At 45.5% G+C, this 25,000-nt stretch overlaps 2 protein-coding genes across 2 annotated transcripts in view; both read left to right on the forward strand.

The window, feature by feature from the left end:
* The window catches only part of LOC106589051 (SH3 domain-binding protein 5-like), a 25,708-nt gene extending 10,647 nt beyond the window's left edge, over nt 1–15,061 (forward strand). Inside the window, exons 4-6 of the mRNA XM_045709616.2 lie at nt 3,035–3,196; nt 9,821–9,994; nt 10,655–15,061. Of these exons, the coding sequence (XP_045565572.1) occupies nt 3,035–3,196; nt 9,821–9,994; nt 10,655–11,284 (966 nt within the window). The 3' untranslated portion in view covers nt 11,285–15,061. The remainder of the gene's footprint in view (nt 1–3,034; nt 3,197–9,820; nt 9,995–10,654) is intronic.
* Nucleotides 15,062–21,807: 6,746 nt separating this feature from the next.
* LOC145864416 (gamma-aminobutyric acid type B receptor subunit 1) overlaps nt 21,808–25,000 on the forward strand; it is a 178,950-nt gene continuing 175,757 nt past the window's right edge. Inside the window, exon 1 of the mRNA XM_082970275.1 lies at nt 21,808–22,571. The gene's annotated coding sequence lies outside the window, so the exon portion shown is untranslated. The remainder of the gene's footprint in view (nt 22,572–25,000) is intronic.

Consider the following 25,000-nt stretch of genomic DNA (forward strand, 5'->3'; position numbering starts at 1 on the left):
AAAAAACGTTTTCATGAAGATTCTTATATGAATTTAACCTAACTTGTTGTTATAGGCGTAGTACATGAAGCCGCCTAATGAATCATCCTTATTGATTACGTAAAACATTTAACCCTTGGAAGGTGAACTTTTCTGAGGTCCCGTGGTGAAAGTGCCAGTCCATGTTTAATCAGCGTTGTGAAGGGTATTTTCCAAACTGTAATAGAACTAATGGAAATCTTTAGTGTAACCCTCAGGGATCTAATTGAAACCAATTAAGCAAATCATGGATTGGAAATGTGATCTGGTTAGCAGCAACCAACATCACGGCCGATGCTATGAAAATGTAGCAGAGAAAAGGAGAAGACACAAGGATCGGCATTTCTTCTAGACATTTAGCTATGTCCATGGTAAAGGAGACCGGCACCATGTGATCACAGTGCCTTTCCGGAAAGTATTCACACCTGTTGATTTTTACTCACATTTTTTTGTTGTGTTACAGCTTAATTTTAAAATGGATTAAATTGAGATGTATTTTCACTGGCTTATACACAAACCCCATAATGTCAAAGTGGAATTACAGTGCCTTCAGAAAGCATTCCTACCCCTTGACATATTCCACATTTTGTTATAATCTATTTTGAATTCAGGCTTCATCTTTTTTCCTCACCCATTTACGCTCAATTCCCCATTATGACAAAGTGAAAACATGTTTTTTAGAAATTTTGCAAAATGTGTTAAATGAAATACAGAAATACTTAATTTACATAAGTATTCACAGCCCTGAGTCAATACTTTGTAGAATCACATTTGGCAGTGATTACAGCTGTGAGTGTTTCTGGGTAAGTCTCTAAGAGCTTTCCATACCTGGATTGTGCAACATTTTCTCATTATTCTTTTCAAAATTCTTCAAGATCTGTTAAATTGGTTGTTGATCATTGCTAGACAACCATTTTCAGGTCTTGCCGTAGATTTAAATCAAAACTGTAACTCGGCCACTCAGGAACATTCACTATCTTCTTGGTAAGCAACTCCAGTGTAGATTTGGTCTTGTGTTTTAAGTTATTGTCCTGATGGAAGGGGAATTCATCTCCCAGTGTCTGGTGGAAAGCAGACTAAACCAGGTTTTCCTCAAGGATTTTGCCTGTGCTTAGCTCATTTACGTAGATCCTGATTACAAGCATACCCATAACATGATGCAGCCATCACTATGCTTGAAAGTATGAAGAGTGGTACTCAGTGTTGTATTGGATTTACCCCAAACATAACGCTTTGTATTCAGGACATAAAGTACATTTCTTTCCCACATTTTTTGCATTATTACTTTAATTTCTTGTTGCAAACAGGATGAATGTTTTGGAATATTTATATTCTGTACAGGCTTCTTTCTTTTCAATCTGTCAATTAGGTTAGTATTGTGGAGTAACTACAATGTTGTGGATCCATCCTCAGTTTTATCCTATCACAGCTGTTAAACTCTAACTGTTTTAAAAGTCACCATTGTCCTCATGTTGAAATCCCTGAGCGGTTTCCTTCCTCTCTGGCAACTGAATTAGGAAGGACTCCTGTATCTTTGTAGTGACTGGGTGTATTGATACACCAACCAAAGTGTAATTAATAACTTCAACATGCTCAAAGGGATATTCAATATCTGCTTTTTTAAATGTAATCTACCAATAGGTGCCCATCTTTGCGAGGCATTGAAAAACCTCCCTGGTCTTGGTGGTTGAATGTTTTTTTTTTTAAATTCACTGCTTGACTAAGGGATCTTACAGATAATTGTATGTGCGGGGTACAGAGTTGAGGTATTCATTCAAAAATCATGTTAAATGCTATTGTACACAGTGAGTGCATGCAACTTATGTGACTTGTTAAGCACATGTTTCCTCCTCCAACTTATTTCGGTTTGCCATAACAAAGGGGTTGAATACTTCTTAACTCAAGACATTGCAGCTTTTCATTTTTCAATCCATTTTGAATTCAGGCTGTAACACAACAAAATGTGTAATAAGTCAAGGGGGTGTGAATACTTTCTGAAGGCACTGTAGATGAGAAAAGTAGAAAGACTCTGAGCGGTATAATTTCCCAGGCATTTATGTGTCAACTACGTCGCCGTCTATTCAGGAGACAAGACAACCAAGCACTTTTTTTTTTGTGATTTTAAAAAAAAAAAAAGTTTTTTTTTTATTATTCTGTCCACAAAACAGTTGCTTGGTTCGACCTGGCACACGTCTGACTGCTATTGAGCGAGACAGACAGTCAAGGGAACCGTGTCACAAAAATGATTATAACTGGTGTTCAGAAGTGAAGCAGTCATCAGTCTTTGCCTGACGACCCTAAACTTTGGGTAACCTTGTGCGTCCATCCGGCCCCGCGGCCTCTCTCCGAGTACATCGGCTCTACCCTCCCCTGGAATGCTGAGTCACCTTGGGAGTATTCCAAATGGCACCCTATTCCCTTTATAGTGCACTACTTTTGACCAGGGCCCTATGGGTAGTAGTGCACTATATATATATATATATATATATATATATATATATATATATATATATATATATATATATATATATATATATATATATATATAGGGAATAGGGTGCCATTTGGGACCTACGCCTTGTCTCGAAGTGCCCTGCTCCTTCTCCCTAAACCAACATGGACAAATCTTCCTCCTCTCTGGCATTGACATAATTCACCAACTAGCATGACTAGAATACAATGAGGATCAGCTGTTTTTATGGTTCACTTCTCTATGATTTGTAGCTGTTGCTGTCGTCTTCTTGTTTTATAGCTGGTGACGCGGAGACTTCCTGTTTTCCTCCGTGTCACCACCACCATCATTCTCCTGATTTTTAGAGGCTAATCCTAACTTCCATTCAAATCAGATTTTCATTTAGTCATGGATTGATGTCAATGGGAATTACACTTTACTGTAAGTAAGGATTTGCCCCTTAGTAATTGGTTTGTCGTCTGGTTGGTTGTGGTGTGTCTGTTACTGAACTGTGATTGGTTGTGGTGTCCTTAGCTGAACTATGATTGGTTGTTGTTTTCATAGGCCCAGCATGAGACACAGAAGGCAGCGTTGAGGTACGAGAGAGCCGTCTCCATGCATACGGCTGCCAGAGAGATGGTGTACGTGGCAGAGCAGGGGCTCCTGGCAGACAGGAACACTCTGGACCCCACCTGGCAGGAGATGCTCAACCACGCCACCTCCAAGGTACACACACAGAGAGAGGAGGGGGTCTTCCAAGGTACACACACAGAGAGAGGAGGGGGTCTTCCAAGGTACACACAGGGAGAGAGGAGGGGGTCCTCCAAGGTACACACACAGAGAGAGGAGGGGGTCCTCCAAGGTACACACAGGGAGAGGAGGGGGTCCTCCAAGGTACACACAGAGAGAGGAGGGGGTCCTCCAAGGTACACACAGAGAGAGAGGAGGGGGTCCTCCAAGGTACACACAGGGAGAGGAGGGGGTCCTCCAAGGTACACACAGAGAGAGGAGGGGGTCCTCCAAGGTACACACAGAGAGAGAGGAGGGGGTCCTCCAAGGTACACACACAGAGAGAGGAGGGGGTCCTCCAAGGGACACACACAGAGAGAGGAGGGGGTCCTCCAAGGTACACACACAGAGAGAGGAGGGGGTCCTCCAAGGTACACACAGGGAGAGGAGGGGGTCCTCCAAGGTACACACAGAGAGAGGAGGGGGTCCTCCAAGGTACACACAGAGAGAGGAGGGGGTCCTCCAAGGTACACACAGAGAGAGGAGGGGGTCCTCCAAGGTACACACAGGGAGAGGAGGGGGTCCTCCAAGGTACACACAGGGAGAGGAGGGGGTCCTCCAAGGTACACACAGAGAGAGAGGAGGGGGTCCTCCAAGGTACACACAGAGAGAGGAGGGGGTCCTCCAAGGTACACACAGAGAGAGAGGAGGGGGTCCTCCAAGGTACACACAGAGAGAGGAGGGGGTCCTCCAAGGTACACACACAGAGAGAGGAGGGGGTCCTCCAAGGTACACACACAGAGAGAGGAGGGGGTCCTCCAAGGTACACACACAGAGAGAGGAGGGGGTCCTCCAAGGTACACACAGGGAGAGGAGGGGGTCCTCCAAGGTACACACAGAGAGAGGAGGGGGTCCTCCAAGGTACACACAGAGAGAGGAGGGGGTCCTCCAAGGTACACACAGAGAGAGGAGGGGGTCCTCCAAGGTACACACAGGGAGAGGAGGGGGTCCTCCAAGGTACACACAGGGAGAGGAGGGGGTCCTCCAAGGTACACACAGAGAGAGAGGAGGGGGTCCTCCAAGGTACACACAGAGAGAGGAGGGGGTCCTCCAAGGTACACACAGAGAGAGAGGAGGGGGTCCTCCAAGGTACACACAGAGAGAGGAGGGGGTCCTCAGAGGGAGAGGAGGGGGTCCTCAGAGGGAGAGGAGGGGGTCCTCAGAGGGAGAGGAGGGGGTCCTCAGAGGGAGAGGAGGGGGTCCTCCGAGGCACAGGGAGTGCTTTATGAATACAGGGCCAGGGCTATTCAACTCTGGTTCTGGTGGGCCCGAAACAGCATTTCTGGTTTAATTTTCTCCTTCTAATCAGGAACTGATTCAGACGTGGTCTGGCAGGTGAGTGGTTAACTACCAGGTAGACAGGAATACCCGTTAGTACTTTGTCTTTGTACTAGACAGTGAATACTTGTGGCTAATAGTGCTGAGAGATTAGTGCTTTTTGAGGTCCGTTTTGTGTTTTGATTATTTAAAAAAATATCAAGGTTTTCAATTTGTTTCGACAATTTTTTTAAAACAAATGTATTATGGAAATTCCAAAGCCCAAAATAGTGAATATTCAATTGCTAAAACGTTGAAAATATTCCCTTGTCTCTGTCAGGTTCACGTGGGGTAGACCTTATTATTTTTAATTTCATACTCCACTCTGCTCAGCCAGCCATGTTAGCTCTGTGCTCACAATACTGTAGTCTTTAGGCATCCTATTTAGCTAGCCTGCCGACGCATGCTGCAGAGCTGTCTGACTAAATCATTTTACTAGTTCTTCAAAGTAGATAAGGCATACTTTCACCAACTGTCTCTATCCCTCTCTCTCATCTTTGTGTTGTGTACAGTCCTCTCTCGTACAGTCTGTGTGTATCTAACCGAAGGTAGCAGACGTTAAAGTGTATCCATCTCTGTCTGAGACGGAAATAACAGGCGCAATGGATTATGGTCATGTAGTTAATTACCAGGGTTTTTTTGTTTGTTGCTGAACTAGGTTGAATATTTGCCTAATGAAAACTACAACTCCCTTCAGCGTCCCACATAGTTCTTGACTTCTCTCTAGAGAAACAGCGCGTCGGGATGAAAAGCCCCAGTACTAAATGGAATTCAAATAGTTGAACCGACATCGGTCAATTAGTTTAATAACCACAAAAAAAACTGACATTTCGGTTAATCGCACAGCGCTAATGGCTAAAGCTATATCTACGGCAGACCGTTAAGTAGACGGACGACGGCTCTATGGCAGACCGTTAAGGAGACGGACGACGGCTCTATGGCAGACCGTTAAGGAGACGGACGACGGCTCTATGGCAGACCGTTAAGGAGACGGACGACGGCTCTATGGCAGACCGTTAAGGAGACGGACGACGGCTCTATGGCAGACCGTTAAGGAGACGGACGACGGCTCTATGGCAGACCGTTAAGGAGACGGACGACGGCTCTATGGCAGACCGTTAAGGAGACGGACGACGGCTCTATGGCAATGGTTCAACTTTGGTCCTGGAGGGCTGAAACACTTGTCTTTAAAAAAAAAAGACAATGACAGAGGGTAGTGCGTACAGCCCAGTACATCACTGGGGCCAAGCTTCCAGCCATCCAGGACCTCTGTACCAGGTGGTATCAGAGGAAGGCCCTAAAAATTCTCAGACTGTTCTCTCTGCTACCGCACGGCAAGCGGTACTGGAGCGCCAAGTCTAGGATCAAAAGGCTCCAGCTTCTACCCCCAAGCCATAAGACTGCTGAACAATTAATCAAATGGCCACCTGGACTATTTACATTGACCCCCCCCCCCCCCCCCCCCTTTGTTTTTACACTGCTGCTACTTGCTGTTTATTATCTATCACTTTACCCCTACCTACATGTACAAATTCCCTCGACTAACCTGTATCCTCACACATTGACTAAGTACCCCCTGTATATAGCCTCGTTATTACATTTTTTACTTTAGTTTATTTAGTAAATATTTTCTTAACCAACAATGCAGTTCAAGAAATCGAGTTAAGGGCTTGTAAGTAATCATTTCACAGTAAGGTCTACTACACCTGTTGTATTGGGTGCATGTGACAAAATTTGATTTGATGACCCGGTCCTGGAGTTGATTATCTCTGTACTAGATAATCACTAGCTTACTAGTGGCTAAAGCTTATCAAATCAAATGTATTTGTCACATACACATGGTTAGCAGATGTTAATGCGAGTGTAGCGAAATGCTTGTACTTCTAGTTCCGACCGTGCAGTAATATCTAACAAGTAATCCACCAATTCCACAACAACTACCTTGTACACACAAGTGTAAAGGAATGAATACGAATATGTACATAAAAATATATAAATGAGTGATGGCCGAATGGCATAGGCAAGATGTAGTAGATGGTATAGAGTACAGTATATACATATGAGATGAGCAATGCAGGGTATGAAAACATATAAAGCGGCATTGTTTAAGGTGGCTAGTGATACATTACATCAGGATGGCAAGATGCAGTAGATGGTATAGAGTACAGTATATACATATGACATGAATAATGTAGGGTAAGTAAACATTATATAATATAAAGTGGCTAGTGATAAATTGATTACATCAATTTTTCCATTATTAAAGTGGCTGGAGTTGAGTCAGTATGTAGGCAGCAGCCTCTCTGTGTTAGTGATGGCTGTTTAACAGTCTGATGGCTTTGAGATAGAAGCTGTTTTTCAGTCTCTCGGTCCCAGCTTTGATGCACCTGTACTGACCTCACCTTCTGGATGATAGCGGGGTGAACAGGAAGTGGCTCAGGTGGTTGTTGTCCTTGATGATCTTTTTGGCCTTCCTGTGACATTGGGTGGTGTAGGTTTCCTGGAGGGCAGGTAATTTGCCCCCGGTGATGTGTTGTGCAGACCGCACCACCCTCTGGAGAGCCTTGCGGTTGAGGGCGGAGCAGCTGTCGTACCAGGCGGTGGTACAGCCCAACAGGATGCTCTCGATTGTGCATCTGTAAAAGTTTGTGAGTGTTTTTGGTGTCAAGCCGAATTTCTTTAGCCTCCTGAGGTTGAAGAGGCGCTGCTGCGCCTTCTTCACCACGCTGTCTGTGTGGGTGGACCATTTCAGTTTGTCCGTGATGTGTACGCCAAGGAACTTAAAACTCTCAAATATCAAATCAAATGTATTTTTATATAGCCCTTCGTACATCAGCTGATATTCTCAAAGTGCTGTACAGAAACCCAGCCTAAAACCCCAAACAGCAAGCAAAGCATGTGAAAGAAGCACGGTGGCTAGGAAAAACTCCCTAGGAAAAACTCCCTAGAAAGGCCAAAAACCTAGGAAGAAACCTAGAGAGGAACCAGGCTATGAGGGGTGGCCAGTCCTCTTCTGGCTGTGCAGGGTGGATATTATAACAGAACATAGTCAAAATGTTAAAATGTTCATAAATGACCAGCATGGTCAAATAATAATAATCATAGTAGTTGTCGAGGGTGCAACAAGCACGTCCGGTGAACAGGTCAGGGTTCCATAGCCGCAGGCAGAACAGTTGAAACTGGAGCAGCAGCACGGCCAGGTGGACTGGGGACAGCAAGGAGTCATCATACCAGGTAGTCCTGAGGCATGGTCCTAGGGCTCAGGTCCTCAGAGAGAAAGACAGAAAGAGAGAATTAGAGAGAGCATATTTAAATACACACAGGACACCGGATAAGACAAGAGAAATACTCCAGATGTAACAGACTGACCCTAGCCCCCCGACACATAAACTACTGCAGCATAAATACTGGAGGCTGAGACAGGAGGGATCAGAAGACACTGTGGCCCCATCCGATGATACCCCCGGACAGGGCCAAACAGGCAGGATATAACCCCACCCACTTTGCCAAAGCACAGCCCCCACACCACTAGAGGGATGTCTCCAACCACCAACTTACCGTCCTAAGACAAGGCCGAGTATAGCCCACAACGATCTCCGCCATGGCACAACCCAAGGGGGGGGGGGCGCCAACCCAGACAGGAAGACCACGTCAGTGACTCAACCCACTCAAGTGACGCACCCCTCCCATGGACGGCATGGAAGAACACCAGTAGGCCAGTGACTCAGCCCCTGTAAAAGGGTTAGAGGCAGAGAATCCCAGTGGAAAGAGGGGAACCGGCAAGGCAGAGACAGCAAGGGCGGTTCGTTGCTCCAGCCTTTCCGTTCACCTTCACACTCCTGGGCCAGACTATACTTAATCATAGGACCTACTGAAGAGATAAGTCTTCAGTAAAGACTTAAAGGTTGAGACTGAGTCTGCGTCTCTCACATTGGTAGGCAGACCATTCCATAAAAATGGAGCTCTATAGGAGAAAGCCCTGCCTCCAGCTGTTTGCTTAGAAATTCTAGGGACAATTAGGAGGCCTGCGTCTTGTGACCGTAGCGTACGTGTAGGTATGTACGGCAGGACCAAATCGGAAAGATAGGTAGGAGCAAGCCCATGTAATGCTTTGTAGGTTAGCAGTAAAACCTTGAAATCAGCCCTTGCCTTAACAGGAAGCCAGTGTAGGGAGGCTAGCACTGGAGTAATATGATCAAAATTTTTGGTTCTAGTCAGGATTCTAGCAGCCGTATTTAGCACTAACTGAAGTTTATTTAGTGCTTTATCCGGGTAGCCGGAAAGTAGAGCATTGCAGTAGTCCAGCCTAGAAGTAACAAAAGCATGGATTAATTTTTCTGCGTCATTTTTGGACAGAACATTTCTGATTTTTGCAATGTTACGTAGATGGAAAAAAGCTGTCCTTGAAACAGTCTTGATATGTTCTTCAAAAGAGAGATCAGGGTCCAGAGTAACGCCGAGGTCCCACGCTCTCCACCTTCTCCACTAGTGTCCCGTCAATGTGGATAGGAGGCTGCTCCCTCTGCTGTTTCCTGAAGTCCGTGGTAGACGCTGAATGATGGTAGAGGGGAAAGGGTGTGAGAACTATCAATCTCTTCATCCTACAAGCCTCTTCATCAGAGTGGATGTTTAAAGGTATCAGCAGCTGTTTACTATGTCTCCTAGCATGGTGCAGGGGACGGACACTCTCTGTGCTTAATTCATGTGGACCAGTACTCTTTATAAAGATCAAGGTTGGACGTCCTCGTTCTCATGTAATGGAGCTCCGCTATTCTGTTCTGCTATGGAAGTGATTCACAGGGCACTTAACGTGTGTGTGTGTGTGTGTGTGTGTGTGTGTGTGTGTGTGTGTGTGTGTGTGTGTGTGTGTGTGTGTGTGTGTGTGTGTGTGTGTGTGTGTTAAGTGCCCTGTGGATCATTTGAGTATATATGAGATTGAAGAGAGGGACTCACCCAGGTATTATCATGGCCTAACAGCTGGTAGTGCTGCTGATGCCTAACAGCTGGTAGTGCTGCTGATGCCTTAATAATGCTTCTCCCAGAGGGTTGGTGTGAGGGTCGTGTGCGAGGGTCGGTGCGAGGTGAAATAAAGGCATCCTGCTGCTGTTTCTTTTCTCCTTGTAAAAGTGCCAGTGTGTTGATGCTGATGATTGATGGGGAAAGAGGCACCTAGAGAGTGACGGCGGGTTGATGTCCAAAGGCATGACTGACGGCTGCTGATGGTGTGTGTTGTGTGTGCCCCAGGTTAACGAGGCAGAGGAGGAGCGGCTGAGGAGCGAGAGGGAGCACCAACGGGTCACTCAGCTGTGCCAGGAAGCAGAACAACGTGTCCAGACCCTTCAGAAATCCCTCAAGAGGTTCATCATCAAGTCCAAACCTTACTTTGAGCTCAAGGCTCAGTTCAACCACCTACTGGAGGTGTGTAGCCTCGTCTCAGACAGAATGACCCATAGGGCAGGAGCTTAATCTCTCTAAAATCAGTTCAAGATTGTACTCACTGTAGGATAGTCAGTACATTCTAACTGTATCAATCTGCCATTGTGATGTTACAGCAACACCTCAACTGCTTGTGTTGTGTTACTCTGAGTCCACTATAAAGCTGCGGTGTCCCTCATGGTTTGGTGCTACGACCAGTCTCTTTCTAATCGGCCATGTTTTATTAAGCAACACGTGACCCGCTAGTTTGAGAAGCTCCCGTTTTTTTTAAATTTCAACGAAACCAGACTGGCTCCGCGAGAGGCTCGCGCTGCTCAGCGTTAAAAATAACACTCTTCTATTTTCAAGATTTCGACAAGCGGGCTCACCCATTTTTACATTTACATTTTAGTCATTTAGCAGACGCTCTTATCCAGAGCAACTTACAGTAGTGAATGCATACATTTCATACCTTTTTTTCCCCCCCCCGTACTGGTCCCCCGTGGGAATCGAACCCACAACCCTGGCGTTGCAAACACCATGCTCTACCAACTGAGCCACACGGGACCACCCAAGAACACTAGTTCAATTAAAAATAAAAAAATACCGTGAAACATTTTGGGTTACGAATCCTGTTACTTCACCTTCATTTTTTTTTGACAGGAGCACAAGGCAAAGGTGGTGCAGCTGGAAGAGCGCGTTGCAAGGGTAAAAATGCGCTACTCCGTCGCCCTGCGCAACCTGGAGCAAATCAGCGAGCAGATCCATGCCCAGAGGGGGTGTGTCCGAGCCACCAGGGCCCGCCCCGTAGCCTGCGGTGGGCGGAGCTCCCCAGTGGGGGCGGAGGCTGAGGTCGGAGTTCAGGTTGGAGGAGCCTGTGGCGGAGGAGGAGGGTTGGAGGAGAAGGACTGGGCTGATGGAGAGAAGACCAGGCAGTGGGTGGAGAGACACAGAGAGCAGGGCTGGGGACACAGCGAGAGGGGAGAGGCAGGGTCAGACTCCATGTCTGTCATCAGCCTCCAGACCATCGCCTCGGACCTGGAGAAGTGTGACTCGGTGGGGCACCTGGGGGACCTGAGTGACGTGAGCAGCCTGATGGGAGAGGACTGGGAGAGGGACCGGTCCCTTATGGCTGAGAACAGAGACGGGAACCCAAGGGCAGAGGAGAGAGTTGTGAGAGAGGTGGACATCCCTGCTCCAAGGCAGGATAGATTGGAGGTGGTGAGGGGGGCGAGAGGGAGAGAGAGACAGGAGAGCTTTGTCAAGCAGCACCACAGAAGTGTGAGTTTGTGAGACCAGAATAGAAGGCACTGTGTCATGAATAATCAGATAAAGGAATGAAATCAAGAGAGTGCAAAGAATGCAGACGGCAATTGTGGAAGTTCTGTTTGAGGTATTGAAATGAGTCCCAAATAGAACCCTATTCCCTACATAGGTGCACTACTTTTGACCAAGGCCTATAGGGAATAGGTTGCCATTTGGCACACAAGCCTGCATCATTGTGACACTGCAGAGGGGAGTAGCAGGCAGGGGAGAGGGGCTGGTACATCATGCACACAGAGAGAGAAGAGGAAGTGTTAGGCGATTCACTAGGTCCTTGTGGGACTTGTAGTTCCTACACTTCTAATCTGTCTTATTGTTCAACACAGTAAGATATCTTGAGGTAAAGCTAGTCTTAACGCAGTACTGTGTGTAAATACAGAGACGTAGAACATAGAACATACCCTTAACTCTACTGACTGTTTCACATGCAGCTGAACGTTTTAAGCAGCAAAGCTTATTCTATCAATGCTATTTCTATATTGACATTAGTCCCTTAATGAACGCCTTTTGTGCTTCTTCCAAATTGATTGAATTACCACAGAATTTGGTTTCGGCTCGTCCTTGGCATGAACAAAAGGTGTTGATACAAGCAATACTGTTCTCTCTCTCTCTCTCCCTCCCTCTTGAGTAGAAATAGATTTTAAAAAACCATTTTATTTTGTTATTAGAGCTGTTTTTGTGTGTTTACCCCAGTAGAATGTTTGAATGTTCCCAAGCACCTAGAGGGCCAACGACTCCCTCAGACACCAGACTGTAGAGAATGTCTGTGTCACTCACATTAACCTAACACTTCCACAGTGTTTTTCTCTCTCTGACCTTTCACAATCCCTGCTTTCTGTCGGGAACAAATACTGTGTCTGCTATTCTGATCTTACACAAAATCACGTGTCCAAAATGGCACCCTATTCCATTTGTAGTGCACTACTTTTGACAAGGGCACGTTTGGGTTCTGGTCAAAAGTAGTGCACTATATAGGGACTAGGGTGACATTTAGGACTCATACAAGATGTTACACTGCTTGGTGGGAAATGGTTCTAGTTGACTCCTTTTTAGTATTGCGTAAAAACATAAAGAACAGTTTATTTTTTTGAGGAACATCAAAAATAAGATTTTAATTTTACTCAAATGTATTTTAAGTGCCTTTGGCCCTCCCTATTTATTATTATTATTATTATTATTATATATTTTTTTTTACATATTCTGAGAGTTTAATGCCCCTTAATGTCTTTGATGACATTTTTTGTAGTTAAGGAATCCCAATTCTAACCGTTGATTTAATTTCTTAACTGTCTTCCTTTTAATAGTGAGACAATTTTAGTGAAGTTTTCATTGTTTTAGATTTAAATACTTTAGCAGTGTTTTACCATAGTTAACATTGTTGAAAAATGTACTTGCGTTTCACCTGCTCTTAACAACACCACTAAATTGTATTGTAGTGTAACACCTGGTTGTAGTACATTATTTTTGTATCGGTTTTCACTTCCTGGGGTTATTTTTGACCAGTTTCTTCTCTTGTTCATTTTGTACCTGTTGACAGGTACCTTACCTTGATTTTATTGATCGCACCAGACACTGACACTAAATCACTACACTAGAGAGAGACAGGGAAGGAGGGAGCGGGGGAGGTAGAGAGGAAGGGAGGTAGGGAGAGAGAGGGAGGTAGAGGAAGGGAAGGAAGATATGGTATTTACTGTTAATGTACATACTTTAATGTTTTGTTCATGCAAACCAGTGCCATCGATTTGAATATTTTGACTGTTTTAAAGTGGATTTGCACATGAATACTTGTGGAGTTTTGTTTTTCCCTTTTTACACTCCTTATCCCTTCGCCCAGCCATCCATCGTTCATCCTTGTTACCTGGCTGTTCCCTCCTCTTAACCTGGTCAGCATCACCCTTGTTACCTGGCTGTTCCCTCCTCTTAACCTGGTCAGCATCATCCTTGTTACCTGGCTGTTCCCTCCTCTTAACCTGGTCAGCATCATCCTTGTTACCTGGCTGTTCCCTCCTCTTAACCTGGTCAGCATCACCCTTGTTACCTGGCTGTTCCCTCCTCTTAACCTGGTCAATATCACCCTTGTTACCTGGCTGTTCCCTCCTCTTAACCTGGTCAGCATCATCCTTGTTACCTGGCTGTTCCCTCCTCTTAACCTGGTCAACATCACCCTTGTTACCTGGCTGTTCCCTCCTCTTAACCTGGTCAGCATCATCCTTGTTACCTGGCTGTTCCCTCCTCTTAACCTGGTCAGCATCATCCTTGTTACCTGGCTGTTCCCTCCTCTTAACCTGGTCAGCATCATCCTTGTTACCTGGCTGTTCCCTCCTCTTAACCTGGTCAGCATCACCCTTGTTACCTGGCTGTTCCCTCCTCTTAACCTGGTCAGCATCATCCTTGTTACCTGGCTGTTCCCTCCTCTTAACCTGGTCAACATCACCCTTGTTACCTGGCTGTTCCCTCCTCTTAACCTGGTCAGCATCATCCTTGTTACCTGGCTGTTCCCTCCTCTTAACCTGGTCAGCATCATCCTTGTTACCTGGCTGTTCCCTCCTCTTAACCTGGTCAGCATCATCCTTGTTACCTGGCTGTTCCCTCCTCTTAACCTGGTCAGCATCACCCTTGTTACCTGGCTGTTCCCTCCTCTTAACCTGGTCAGCATCATCCTTGTTACCTGGCTGTTCCCTCCTCTTAACCTGGTCAGCATCACCCTTGTTACCTGGCTGTTCCCTCCTCTTAACCTGGTCAGCATCACCCTTGTTACCTGGCTGTTCCCTCCTCTTAACCTGGTCAATATCACCCTTGTTACCTGGCTGTTCCCTCCTCTTAACCTGGTCAGCATCATCCTTGTTACCTGGCTGTTCCCTCCTCTTAACCTGGTCAGCATCACCCTTGTTACCTGGCTGTTCCCTCCTCTTAACCTGGTCAGCATCATCCTTGTTACCTGGCTGTTCCCTCCTCTTAACCTGGTCAGCATCACCCTTGTTACCTGGCTGTTCCCTCCTCTTAACCTGGTCAGCATCATCCTTGTTACCTGGCTGTTCCCTCCTCTTAACCTGGTCAGCATCACCCTTGTTACCTGGCTGTTCCCTCCTCTTAACCTGGTCAGCATCATCCTTGTTACCTGGCTGTTCCCTCCTCTTAACCTGGTCAGCATCATCCTTGTTACCTGGCTGTTCCCTCCTCTTAACCTGGTCAGCATCATCCTTGTTACCTGGCTGTTCCCTCCTCTTAACCTGGTCAGCATCATCCTTGTTACCTGGCTGTTCCCTCCTCTTACCCTGGTCAATATCACATTTGCTTCTTCCCACAATATCCCCACTACCCCACTCCATCTGCTGATAAATGCTGACTTGAGATCAGTGGTCAGTTTGTGGGTCACTCCCAAATGGCACCCTATTCCCTATATAGTGCACTAGGATCCTGGTCTAAAGTAGTGCACTATGTAGGGAATAGGGTGTGTGAAGCATTAATGGAAGGTCTTCTCATTTGCCTGCTCTACTTGACACCGTGTTTTATTTGTTCATGTAAATAAGATGCATCCCAAATACAGCAGTGGTATATTCCCTACGTAGTGCACGACTTATGTGCCCTCGTCAAAAGAAGTGCACTAAATATAGGGGAATATGGTGCCATTTTAAAGTGTAGTGGATGTATAATAATACTGATGATATGAATGTTAACTTAGTAATCATGTACATGTTAATTTATGGAAAGATGCTGTTGCAACTATTAAACTTTGATTTAACACAATGTTTCATTTGTTTCATCTCTAGAAGCCTTCTGTGGAATGGGGTGTTCATCTGGGTAAAGTCATATAGCCTTCTGTGGAATGGGGTGTTCATCTGGGTAAAGTCATATAGCCTTCTGTGGAATGGGGTGTTCATCTGGGTAAAGTCATATAGCCTTCTGTGGAATGGGGTGTTCATCTGGGTAAAGTCATATAGCCTTCTGTGGAATGGGGGTTTTCATCTGGGTAAAGTCATATAGCCTTCTGTGGAATGGGGTGTTCATCTGGGTAAAGTCATATAGCCTTCTGTGGAATGGGGTGTTCATCTGGGTAAAGTCATATAGCCTTCTGTGGAATGGGGTGTTCATCTGGGTAAAGTCATATAGCCTTCTGTGGAATGGGGTGTTCATCTGGGTAAAGTCATATAGCCTTCTGTGGAATGGGGTGTTCATCTGGGTAAAGTCATATAGCCTTCTGTGGAATGGGGTGTTCATCTGGGTAAAGTCATATAGCCTTCTGTGGAATGGGGGTTTTCATCTGGGTAAAGTCATATAGCCTTCTGTGGAATGGGGGTTTTCATCTGGGTAAAGTCATATAGCCTTCTGTGGAATGGGGGTTTTCATCTGGGTAAAGTCATATAGCCTTCTGTGGAATGGGGGTTTTCATCTGGGTAAAGTCATATAGCCTTCTGTGGAATGGGGTGTTCATCTGGGTAAAGTCATATAGCCTTCTGTGGAATGGGGTGTTCATCTGGGTAAAGTCATATAGCCTTCTGTGGAATGGGGTGTTCATCTGGGTAAAGTCATATAGCCTTCTGTGGAATGGGGTGTTCATCTGGGTAAAGTCATATAGCCTTCTGTGGAATGGGGTGTTCATCTGGGTAAAGTCATATAGCCTTCTGTGGAATGGGGTGTTCATCTGGGTAAAGTCATATAGCCTTCTGTGGAATGGGGTGTTCATCTGGGTAAAGTCATATAGCCTTCTGTGGAATGGGGTGTTCATCTGGGTAAAGTCATATAGCCTTCTGTGGAATGGGGTGTTCATCTGGGTAAAGTCATATAGCCTTCTGTGGAATGGGGTGTTCATCTGGGTAAAGTCATACAGCCCAAAAAGACTGCCCACATTGAAAACTAGCTTGTCTTGTTTTTGCATCTATTTTTTTTGTTTTGATTTTAGAATAATTCCAGACGACCAACTATGACTTCAGCTCTTCATGTGTGCTTGTGTGAACCATTGATACAAAACATGTATTTGCTCGTGCCATTGAAATCGACAGTAGGACACATTCATTTGCAGATCCTTGTACCCCATTGGCATAAGCGGTTGCCACTGTTGTATTGCATAAGAGTCTTATCAATTTTAGTTTTTCCACACTCCAGTACACTTTCTGTAGGATTGTTACAACCATCCCTGGAGGCAGAGTTACTGTAGCATGATATTATGTACAGGTGGGCCTCTGTTGTGATCTGCAGTCTGAGAGAAACACCGGGTTGAAATAACACAGCACCAATGGGGAACAGCATCCTGCATGGTATGTCTGTCTACTCTGTAAAACTGAATATCAATGACACATGCGGAGTCCCAAATGGCACCCTATTCCCTATACAGTCGTGGCCAAAAGTTGAGAATGACACAAAAGTCTGCTGCCTCAGTTTGTATGATGGCAATTTTGTATATACTCCAGAATGTTATGAAGAGTGATCAGATGAATTGCAATTAATTGCAACGTCCCTCTTTTTTTCCATGCAAATTAACTGAATCTCAAAAAAGCATTTCCACTGCATTTCAGCCCTGCCACAAAAGGACCAGCTGACATCATGTCAGTGATTCTCTCGTTAACACAGGTGTGAGTGTTGACGAGGACAAGGCTGGAGATCACTCTGTCATGCTGATTGAGGTCAAATAACAGACTGGAAGCTTCAAAAGGAGGGTGGTGCTTGGAATCATTGTTCTTCCTCTGTCAACCATGGTTACCTGCAAGGAAACACGTGCCGTCATCATTGCTTTGCACAAAAAAGGGCTTCACAGGCAAGGATATTGCTGTCAGTAAGATTGCACCTAAATCGGCCATTTATCGGATCATCGAGAACTTCAAGGAGAGCGGTTCAATTGTTGTGAAGAAGGCTTCAGGGCGCCCAAGAAAGTCCAGCAAGTGCCAAGACCGTCCCCCAGAAGTTGATTCAGCTGCGGGATCGGGGCACCACCAGTACAGAGCTTGCTCAGGAATGGCAGCAGGCAGGTGTGAGTGCATCTGCACGCACAGTGAGGCGAAGACTTTTGGAGGATGGCCTGGTGTCAAGAAGGGCAGCCTAGAAGCCACTTCTCTCCAGGAAAAACATCAGGGACAGACTGATATTCTGCAAAAGGTACAGGGATTGGACTGCTGAGGACTGGGGTAAAGAGATTTTCTCTGATGAATTCCATTTCCAATTGTTTGGGCATCCGGAAAAAAACTTGTCCGGAGAAGACAAGGTGAGCGCTACCATCAGTCCTGTGTCATGCCAACAGTAAAGCATCCTGAGACCATTCATGTGTGGGGTTGCTTCCCAGCCAAGGGAGTGGGCTCACTCACAATTTTGCCTAAGAACACAGCCATGAATACAGAATGGTACCAACACATCCTCCGAGAGCAACTTCTCCCAACCATCCAGGAAGAGTTTGGTGATGAACAATGCATTTTCCAGCATGTTGGAGCACCTTGCCATAAGGCAACTAAGTGGCTCGGAGAACAAAACATCGATATTTTGGGTCAATGGCCAGGAAACTCCCCAGACCTTAATCCCATTGAGAACTTGTGGTCAATCCTCAAGAGGCAGGTGGACAAACAAAAACCCACAAATTCTGACAAACTCCAAGCATTGATTATGCACGAATGGGCTGCCATCAGTCAGGATGTGGCCCAGAAGTTAATTGACAGCATGCCAGGGCAGATTGCAGAGGTCTTGAAAAAGAAGGGTCAACACCGCAAATATTGACTCTGATTCAACTTAATGTAATTGTCAATAAAAGCCTTTGACACTTATGAAATGCTTGTAATTGTACTTCAGTATTCCATAGTAACATCTGACAAAAATATCTAAAGACACTGAAGCAGCAAACTTTGTGAAAATTTATATTTGTGTCATTCTCAAAACTTTTGGCCACGACTGTATCGTGCCCCTATGGGGCAAAAAGTAGCAAACTATATTTAGTCTTTATTTAACTAGGAAAGTCAGTTAAGAACAAATTCTTATTTACAATGACGGCCTAGGAACAGTGTGTTAACTGCCTTATTCTGGGTCAGAACGACAGATTTTTACCTTGTCAGCTCTGAGATTCAACCTAGTAACCTTTCGGTTACTGGCCCAACGCTCTAACCACTAGGCTACCTGCTAACTATATAGGGAATAGGGTGCCATTTGGGACAACAACAAAAAAACGAGAGAAAACGGAAAGATCATCGTCCGTTTCTCAAGAGTTTTTCAAATATTCAACGGGGATATAAATATAGATAAATATAAATGTAGAGAACAGCTGCACTCTGAACTCCGCCGGCTGCAATGGGAGAGAGGGAAGAAGAAGAGTAGTTAAAGGTATGAGGGACGTGATAATTGATATGTGACTGTGAAGGGGGAAAAAAAACAAGGGGGAGCGAGGCGAGAAAATTGGTGACAGACTGTAATTTTGGGGGCCATAGCGAATGGGAAAGTGACAAATGATTGGAGGGTAAGCAATCACAAGGGACTTCTGTGAAAACTATATCAGGAGCAAAGGTGACAGCTCTGCTAAGATGGAGACAAACTCAACTACCCTTTGAAGAGCTCTAGGGTGTCCACCAAATGGAGCCCTATTCCATACATAGTGAACTACTTTTGACCAAGGCCCATATGTAGGGATTAGGGTGCAATTTGAGATACTACAACACAGGTCTTCAATGAGCACAGTTACATGCACAAAATAATACGATTATTGTGGATAGATTCATATAATAGCTAGTTTAAAACGTTTACATGCTTTGAAAGAAGAACGATTTCCATAATAATGGACACATGGCTCTGACAGGCTACTGATGGCTATGATAGGCTACTGATGGCTATGATAGGCTACTGATGGCTCTGATAGGCTACTGATGGCTCTGATAGGCTACTGATGGCTCTGATAAATGCAGAAAATCTGCAATAAAAATAAACGTTCTACCACAGCATCCATGTTATTCTTGAGAAGCATTCTTGATTCTGAGTTCGGACATATATAAAGTTTGTATGTGAAACGACTTACTTCTACGACACATACATTCAGTTCCAAACACACTTGACTTGCGCTAAAGATGCAGGCTCACTCGGCTGCTGCTAGCACATGCTCTGCTGGGACACCGATTAAGAAAGATAGGCCAAATGTCCTAATAATTAGAAAGATTGCTCAGTAAACCAGATGTTTTAATCGGCGTATGTTTACTTTGACTTTCACCTTACACCAATAAAGATAAGCAGAGTAAGGTGTTTACATGACTATCTCATAATCTCCCTACTGCCATAATCAGTTTCAAATTATTACTGTGCATGTAAACGTACTCATTTGAGAGGCAAAAAAGAGAGACTTTGATATCTCTTTTCATGTTCTGATAAACTAACCGTTCAGCACCACATTCCAGAACTGTCCTTTCAGCACCACAGTCTACAACTGTCCTTTCACCACCACCAGTCTACAACTGTCCTTTCAGCACCACAGTGTACAACTGTCCTTTCACCACCACCAGTCTACAACTGTCCTTTCACCACCACCAGTCTACAACTGTCCTTTCAGCACCACAGTCTACAACTGTCCTTTCAGCACCACATTCCAGAACTGTCCTTTCAGTACCACATTCTAGAACTGTCCTTTCAGCACCACAGTCTACAACTGTCCTTTCACCACCACAGTCTAGAACTGTCCTTTCAGCACCCCATTCTAGAACTGTCCTTTCACCACCACAGTCTACAACTGTCCTTTCACCACCACAGTCTAGAACTGTCCTTTCAGCACCACATTCTAGAACTGTCCTTTCACCACCACAGTCTACAACTGTCCTTTCAACACCACATTCTACAACTGTCCTTTCAACACCACATTCTAGAATTGTTCTATCAGCACCACATTCCAGAACTGTCCTTTCAGCACCACATTCCAGAACTGTCCTTTCAGCACCACATTCCAGAACTGTCCTTTCAGCACCACATTCTAGAGCTGTCCTTTCAGCACCACATTCTAGAGCTGTCCTTTCAGCACCACATTCTAGAACTGTCCTTTCAGCACCACATTCTAGAACTGTCCTTTCACCACCACATTCTACAACTGTCCTTTCACCACCACATTCTACAACTGTCCTTTCAGCACCACATTCTAGAACTGTCCTTTCACCACCACATTCTACAACTGTCCTTTTAGCACCACATTCTAGAACTGTCCTTTCGGCACCACATTCTAGAACTGTCATTTCGGCACCACAGTCTAGAACTGTCCTTTCAGCACCACATTCTAGAACTGTCCTTTCAGCACCACATTCTAGAACTGTCCTTTTGGCGTCACATTATAGAGCTGTCCTTTCAACATTATAGAGCTGTCCTTTCAACACCATAACTGGACCAAACTATGGAGCTGTTCTTTCAGCACCACATTCCAAAGCTGTTCTCAGATATATTCAACATGTCATGTGTCCTCCCCAGCAGCCCTGGCCTTCCCCGCCTGCATCCCCTGCCTTCCCAGCCTACCCTGCTTCTCCAACCTCCCCTGCCTTCCCAGCCTGCATCCCCTGCCTTCCCAGCCTACCCAGCCTCCCCTGCCTTCCCAGCCTGCATCCCCTGCTTTCCCAGCCTGCATCCCCTCCCAGCCTGCATCCCCTGCCTTCCCAGCCTACCCTGCTTCCCCAACCTCCCCAGCCTACCCTGCATACCAGCCTCCCCTGCCTCCCAGCCTACCTACCCAGCCACCACTGCCCCCCCCCCCACCTACCCAGTCTACCCAGCCTACCCTACCAGCACAGAGCCAGAAGTCCTCTTAACCGATTTTGCTATCCAAACTGAAGAAACAATGAATGATAAACCTGATAATCCCTGCAATGACAATAGGGGGCCAGAGCGCTGCTGATGCTTGTCCTCCTCTGCAATACAATAACCACAGCTGTGTCCCAAATGGCACCCTATTCCCTATGTAGTGCACTACTGTTGAGGCCTCTGGTCAAAAGTAATGCACTACATAGGGAATAGGGTTACGTTTGAGACTCATCCTGTGAAGCTGCAGCTAGCCAGCCAGCCAGACCCAAACCTGCCAGCCGCAGAATAAGTTTTATAATACTCATAGAATGACTACATACATCAAACTGACACTCGACAAGAGGGGAGAAAAGAGGATGAGACAGAAGACGGAGTTGATTGGTTAGTTGCTGTTAGGCATCAACTCGGCATAGGCAGAGGTCTGGCGTTATTTATCTGGGATTTGTGCACCCCATCTGTCTTTCCGTCAGCCAATGAGCGCTCTAATTTCTCCCACCACTATCTCTAGTGAATACCCGGGGCCCATCGTCCGGGGCTGTAGGGGTACACTGAACCCTACTGCAGATAAGGGAGGAAGAGTTGGTGTTGAGTCTCGCCCAGTGACGTCGTGAGTGAGGGACATTGTGGAGAGCGAAGAGAAGGGGGAAGGAACACGCAGGGATGTGCACAGTGCAACGCTACCCAATATGTGTGTGTGTGTGTGCGTGCGTGTGTGTGTGTGTGTGTAGACAGTCTATCGTGCTTTTTCCCGAGTGAACATTTTACACCCGTCAGAAATGCAGCGAGTTTTTTTGTCAATTTGGGTCAGAGAATAGACGTATTGCAGTCTTGGTTTTGGGGAAAATGTGTTTCCACAAAAGCACACTTTTGCACACACTGTTGTCGACATTTGGTGTTTAATTTCTCCCTAAGAGTCTAATTCGACGGAAACATGGCAATTGAACGAGCATCTAGTATTTGTAAGTATGATTATAGTGCGCAATAGGCTACAGTAATCTCACCTAAACTTGGTAATGATTGTATGTATGCGGGTTTTAATTTTTAATTTTTTTTAACTTTGATGGACTATTGATACATTTTTGCATTCAAATCGACGTTTTGTCAACGATTTAAAACCAAGCAATATGAATGTATGACAACAGTAGGTTACTTAATCAACATTCAGCAATCTACAGCTTTCATTTCTAAGCGAGACTGTTTTTGTATGCATGGAGACAATTATCGGCTAAACGCAGCATTTGACAACAGCGCCATTTACAGATTTTTGATTTTTTTTTTATCAATAGAGTCTCAATAGCCTACTGGTTTACATTCGGGCAGATTGAATATTTGCGCAACGGTTATTGGTTGTGGTGGCCATTCGCTCTTGCGGGCACGTGCATACACATTGATTCTCACACACGCAAACACACACCTTTTCACACACGCCTCAGCACGGACGCTGGATGTACATCAACCAAGACTCTTTTTGTGATCGTCTTCCTCGATAACTGTCATCCCGAGCCAGCAGCTGAACAGTGCAGCAGTAAGTTTGGACATTTCAGTTCTCTTATCCTAGTCCCGCAGTGCTCCATCATTTCATGCCCCCCCCCCCTTATCTATCTTCCTTTCATTTGCATTGTTTAATTCTTCCTCATCATGATGAAATGCATGTGTGCTGTATTGGCCTGTTATCGCCCCTTTGGATTATTACTGTCAAAAGGGGCTATTTATTGTATTGCTGTGACAACATAGAATGAAATGCTCGCTGTGTTTATCTGTTAGTGTCCCCCCCCCCCACCCACAGCCACGGATAAGCCTGGCTCTGGTCTCTCTAGGTGTTCGACTGTCAGAGGGGCTTATGTATGGCTGTGAAAACAGACTAGTTCTTGGTATTACCTGTCCTCATTGTTTTTGATCAAAATGATGTGACAATAACAATACAGTCCACATGTAGGGGTGTTGCCTTGACAACACTCACTGACCTCTTCAACTTGTGTTTTTTTTGCTCTCCACAATTAGGCCTGTAACAGCACCATGTTATATGTATCCGCTGTGGACTTCACATGTTGGTGGTTGATTGATGGCTATCAGTTAAGAATATTTCATGACAGACCTGTAGCGCTGGCTGCAATGTAGTCCAACTCTGCTTTCATCCGTTCGTTACTACTGAATTCCAGCCCTCTCAAGGCTCGACGTACTGCTGGTTTACATCCCTGGTAGTTAATTGATCAATTCATGTAATTGATTGACCAGAGAGTTCTCTCACCTGGTGTCCCAGGTGTGACTCAATCAGCACCTGCTGTAAGGAATGAAAACCAGGGGACAGTTCGACCAACGTCTCTGTCCGTTGTCCTGAAATGCCCGTAAATGACACGTCAATATCCATTGTGCTGAAATGCCTGTGAATGACAAGTTGCTGTCCATTGTGCTGAAATGCCTGTGAATGACAAGTTGCTGTCCATTGTGCTGAAATGCCTGTGAATGACATGTTGCTGTCCATTGTGCTGAAATGCCTGTGAACGACAAGTTGCTGTCCATTGTGCTGAAATGCCTGTGAATGACAAGTTGCTGTCCATTGTGCTGAAATGCCTGTGAATGACAAGTTGCTGTCCATTGTGCTGAAATGCCTGTGAATGACAAGTTGCTGTCCATTGTGCTGAAATGCCTGTGAATGACAAGTTGCTGTCCATTGTGCTGAAATGCCTGTGAATGACAAGTTGCTGTCCATTGTGCTGAAATGCCTGTGAATGACAAGTTGCTGTCCATTGTGCTGAAATACATGTAAAACAACAGGCATGTCAGTCATGACTTCCAGGATCTCTTTTGAATGTCGAAAAATTGGCACAGCTTATTATTGAATCAATCACAATGGACCACTATTGTTTTGGTGTTTATGTAGCCATAGTGTGTGTGTGTCTCTGTGTGTACGTTACATTTGAAAGAGAGAGAGTGAGAGAGAGGAGGGAGAGAGACGAGAGAGAGGAGGGAGAGAGACGAGAGAGAGAGACGAGAGAGAGGAGGGAGAGAGACGAGAGAGAGGAGGGGGAGAGACGAGAGAGAGGAGGGGGAGAGACGAGAGAGAGGAGGGGGAGAGACGAGAGAGAGGAGGGGGAGAAATGAGAGAGAGGAGGGGGAGAGACGAGAGAGGAGGGAGAGAGACGAGAGAGAGGAGGGGAAGAGATGGGAGAGAGACGAGAGAGAGGAGGGGGAGAGACGAGAGAGAGGCGAGAGAGAGGAGGGGGAGAGATGGAGAGTTTGTGATAGAGGGGGTTAAATGTAAACAATTTTGTGTATCTGATTTGAGCCAGTGTGTGTCTGATTTGAGCCAGTGTGTGTCTGATTTGAGACAGTGTGTGTCTGATTTGAGACAGTGTGTGTCTGATTTGAGACAGTATGTGTCTGATTTGAGACAGCTATCTACTACCTGTTTTCTTCTCCGTCTTTAATTGAGATTAGATCAGACTTGCATCCTCAGGCCCTGTTTATAGATGTGAAGCCCCATCCTCATCTTGTCATGTATCTCTGCGTAGGACTTATTGGTGCCTACGTATTCCATTGTGTACTACTGGTATTCTGACTGAGCACTCTGGATTGTATGCGATTGTTTGATTCTGCCAGATACCGTTGCCATTGCACCTTTTATCATCACCGTCAGCAGTAGGCTAGTCCTTCCCCCCTCCTACTGCTTACTGTATATATGTCTGTTTGATTCTGCCAGATACCCATTGCTTTGTCTATTTGGCCCCCAGTTGAGTGTCTTCTTGTGTAATGCTGTGTAAAGTACCTTAGAGATTGTCTTGCAGATTCATTGTGTTAAGTTACCAGAGTCCTCCTAGTCACGTTCTGTTGCGCCTTTTTTCTGATAATGTGTTAGTTACTACAGGCCCTGGTCAAAAGTAGTGCACTATACAGGGAGTAGGATGCCATTTGGGACGCAGACTGTGTGTATGCTGGCTGTGTGTATGCTGGCTG

This window comes from Salmo salar, chromosome 27, assembly GCF_965601325.2.
Source record: "Salmo salar chromosome 27, fSalSal1, whole genome shotgun sequence".
In the NCBI taxonomy this organism is placed as follows: Eukaryota; Metazoa; Chordata; class Actinopteri; order Salmoniformes; family Salmonidae; genus Salmo; species Salmo salar.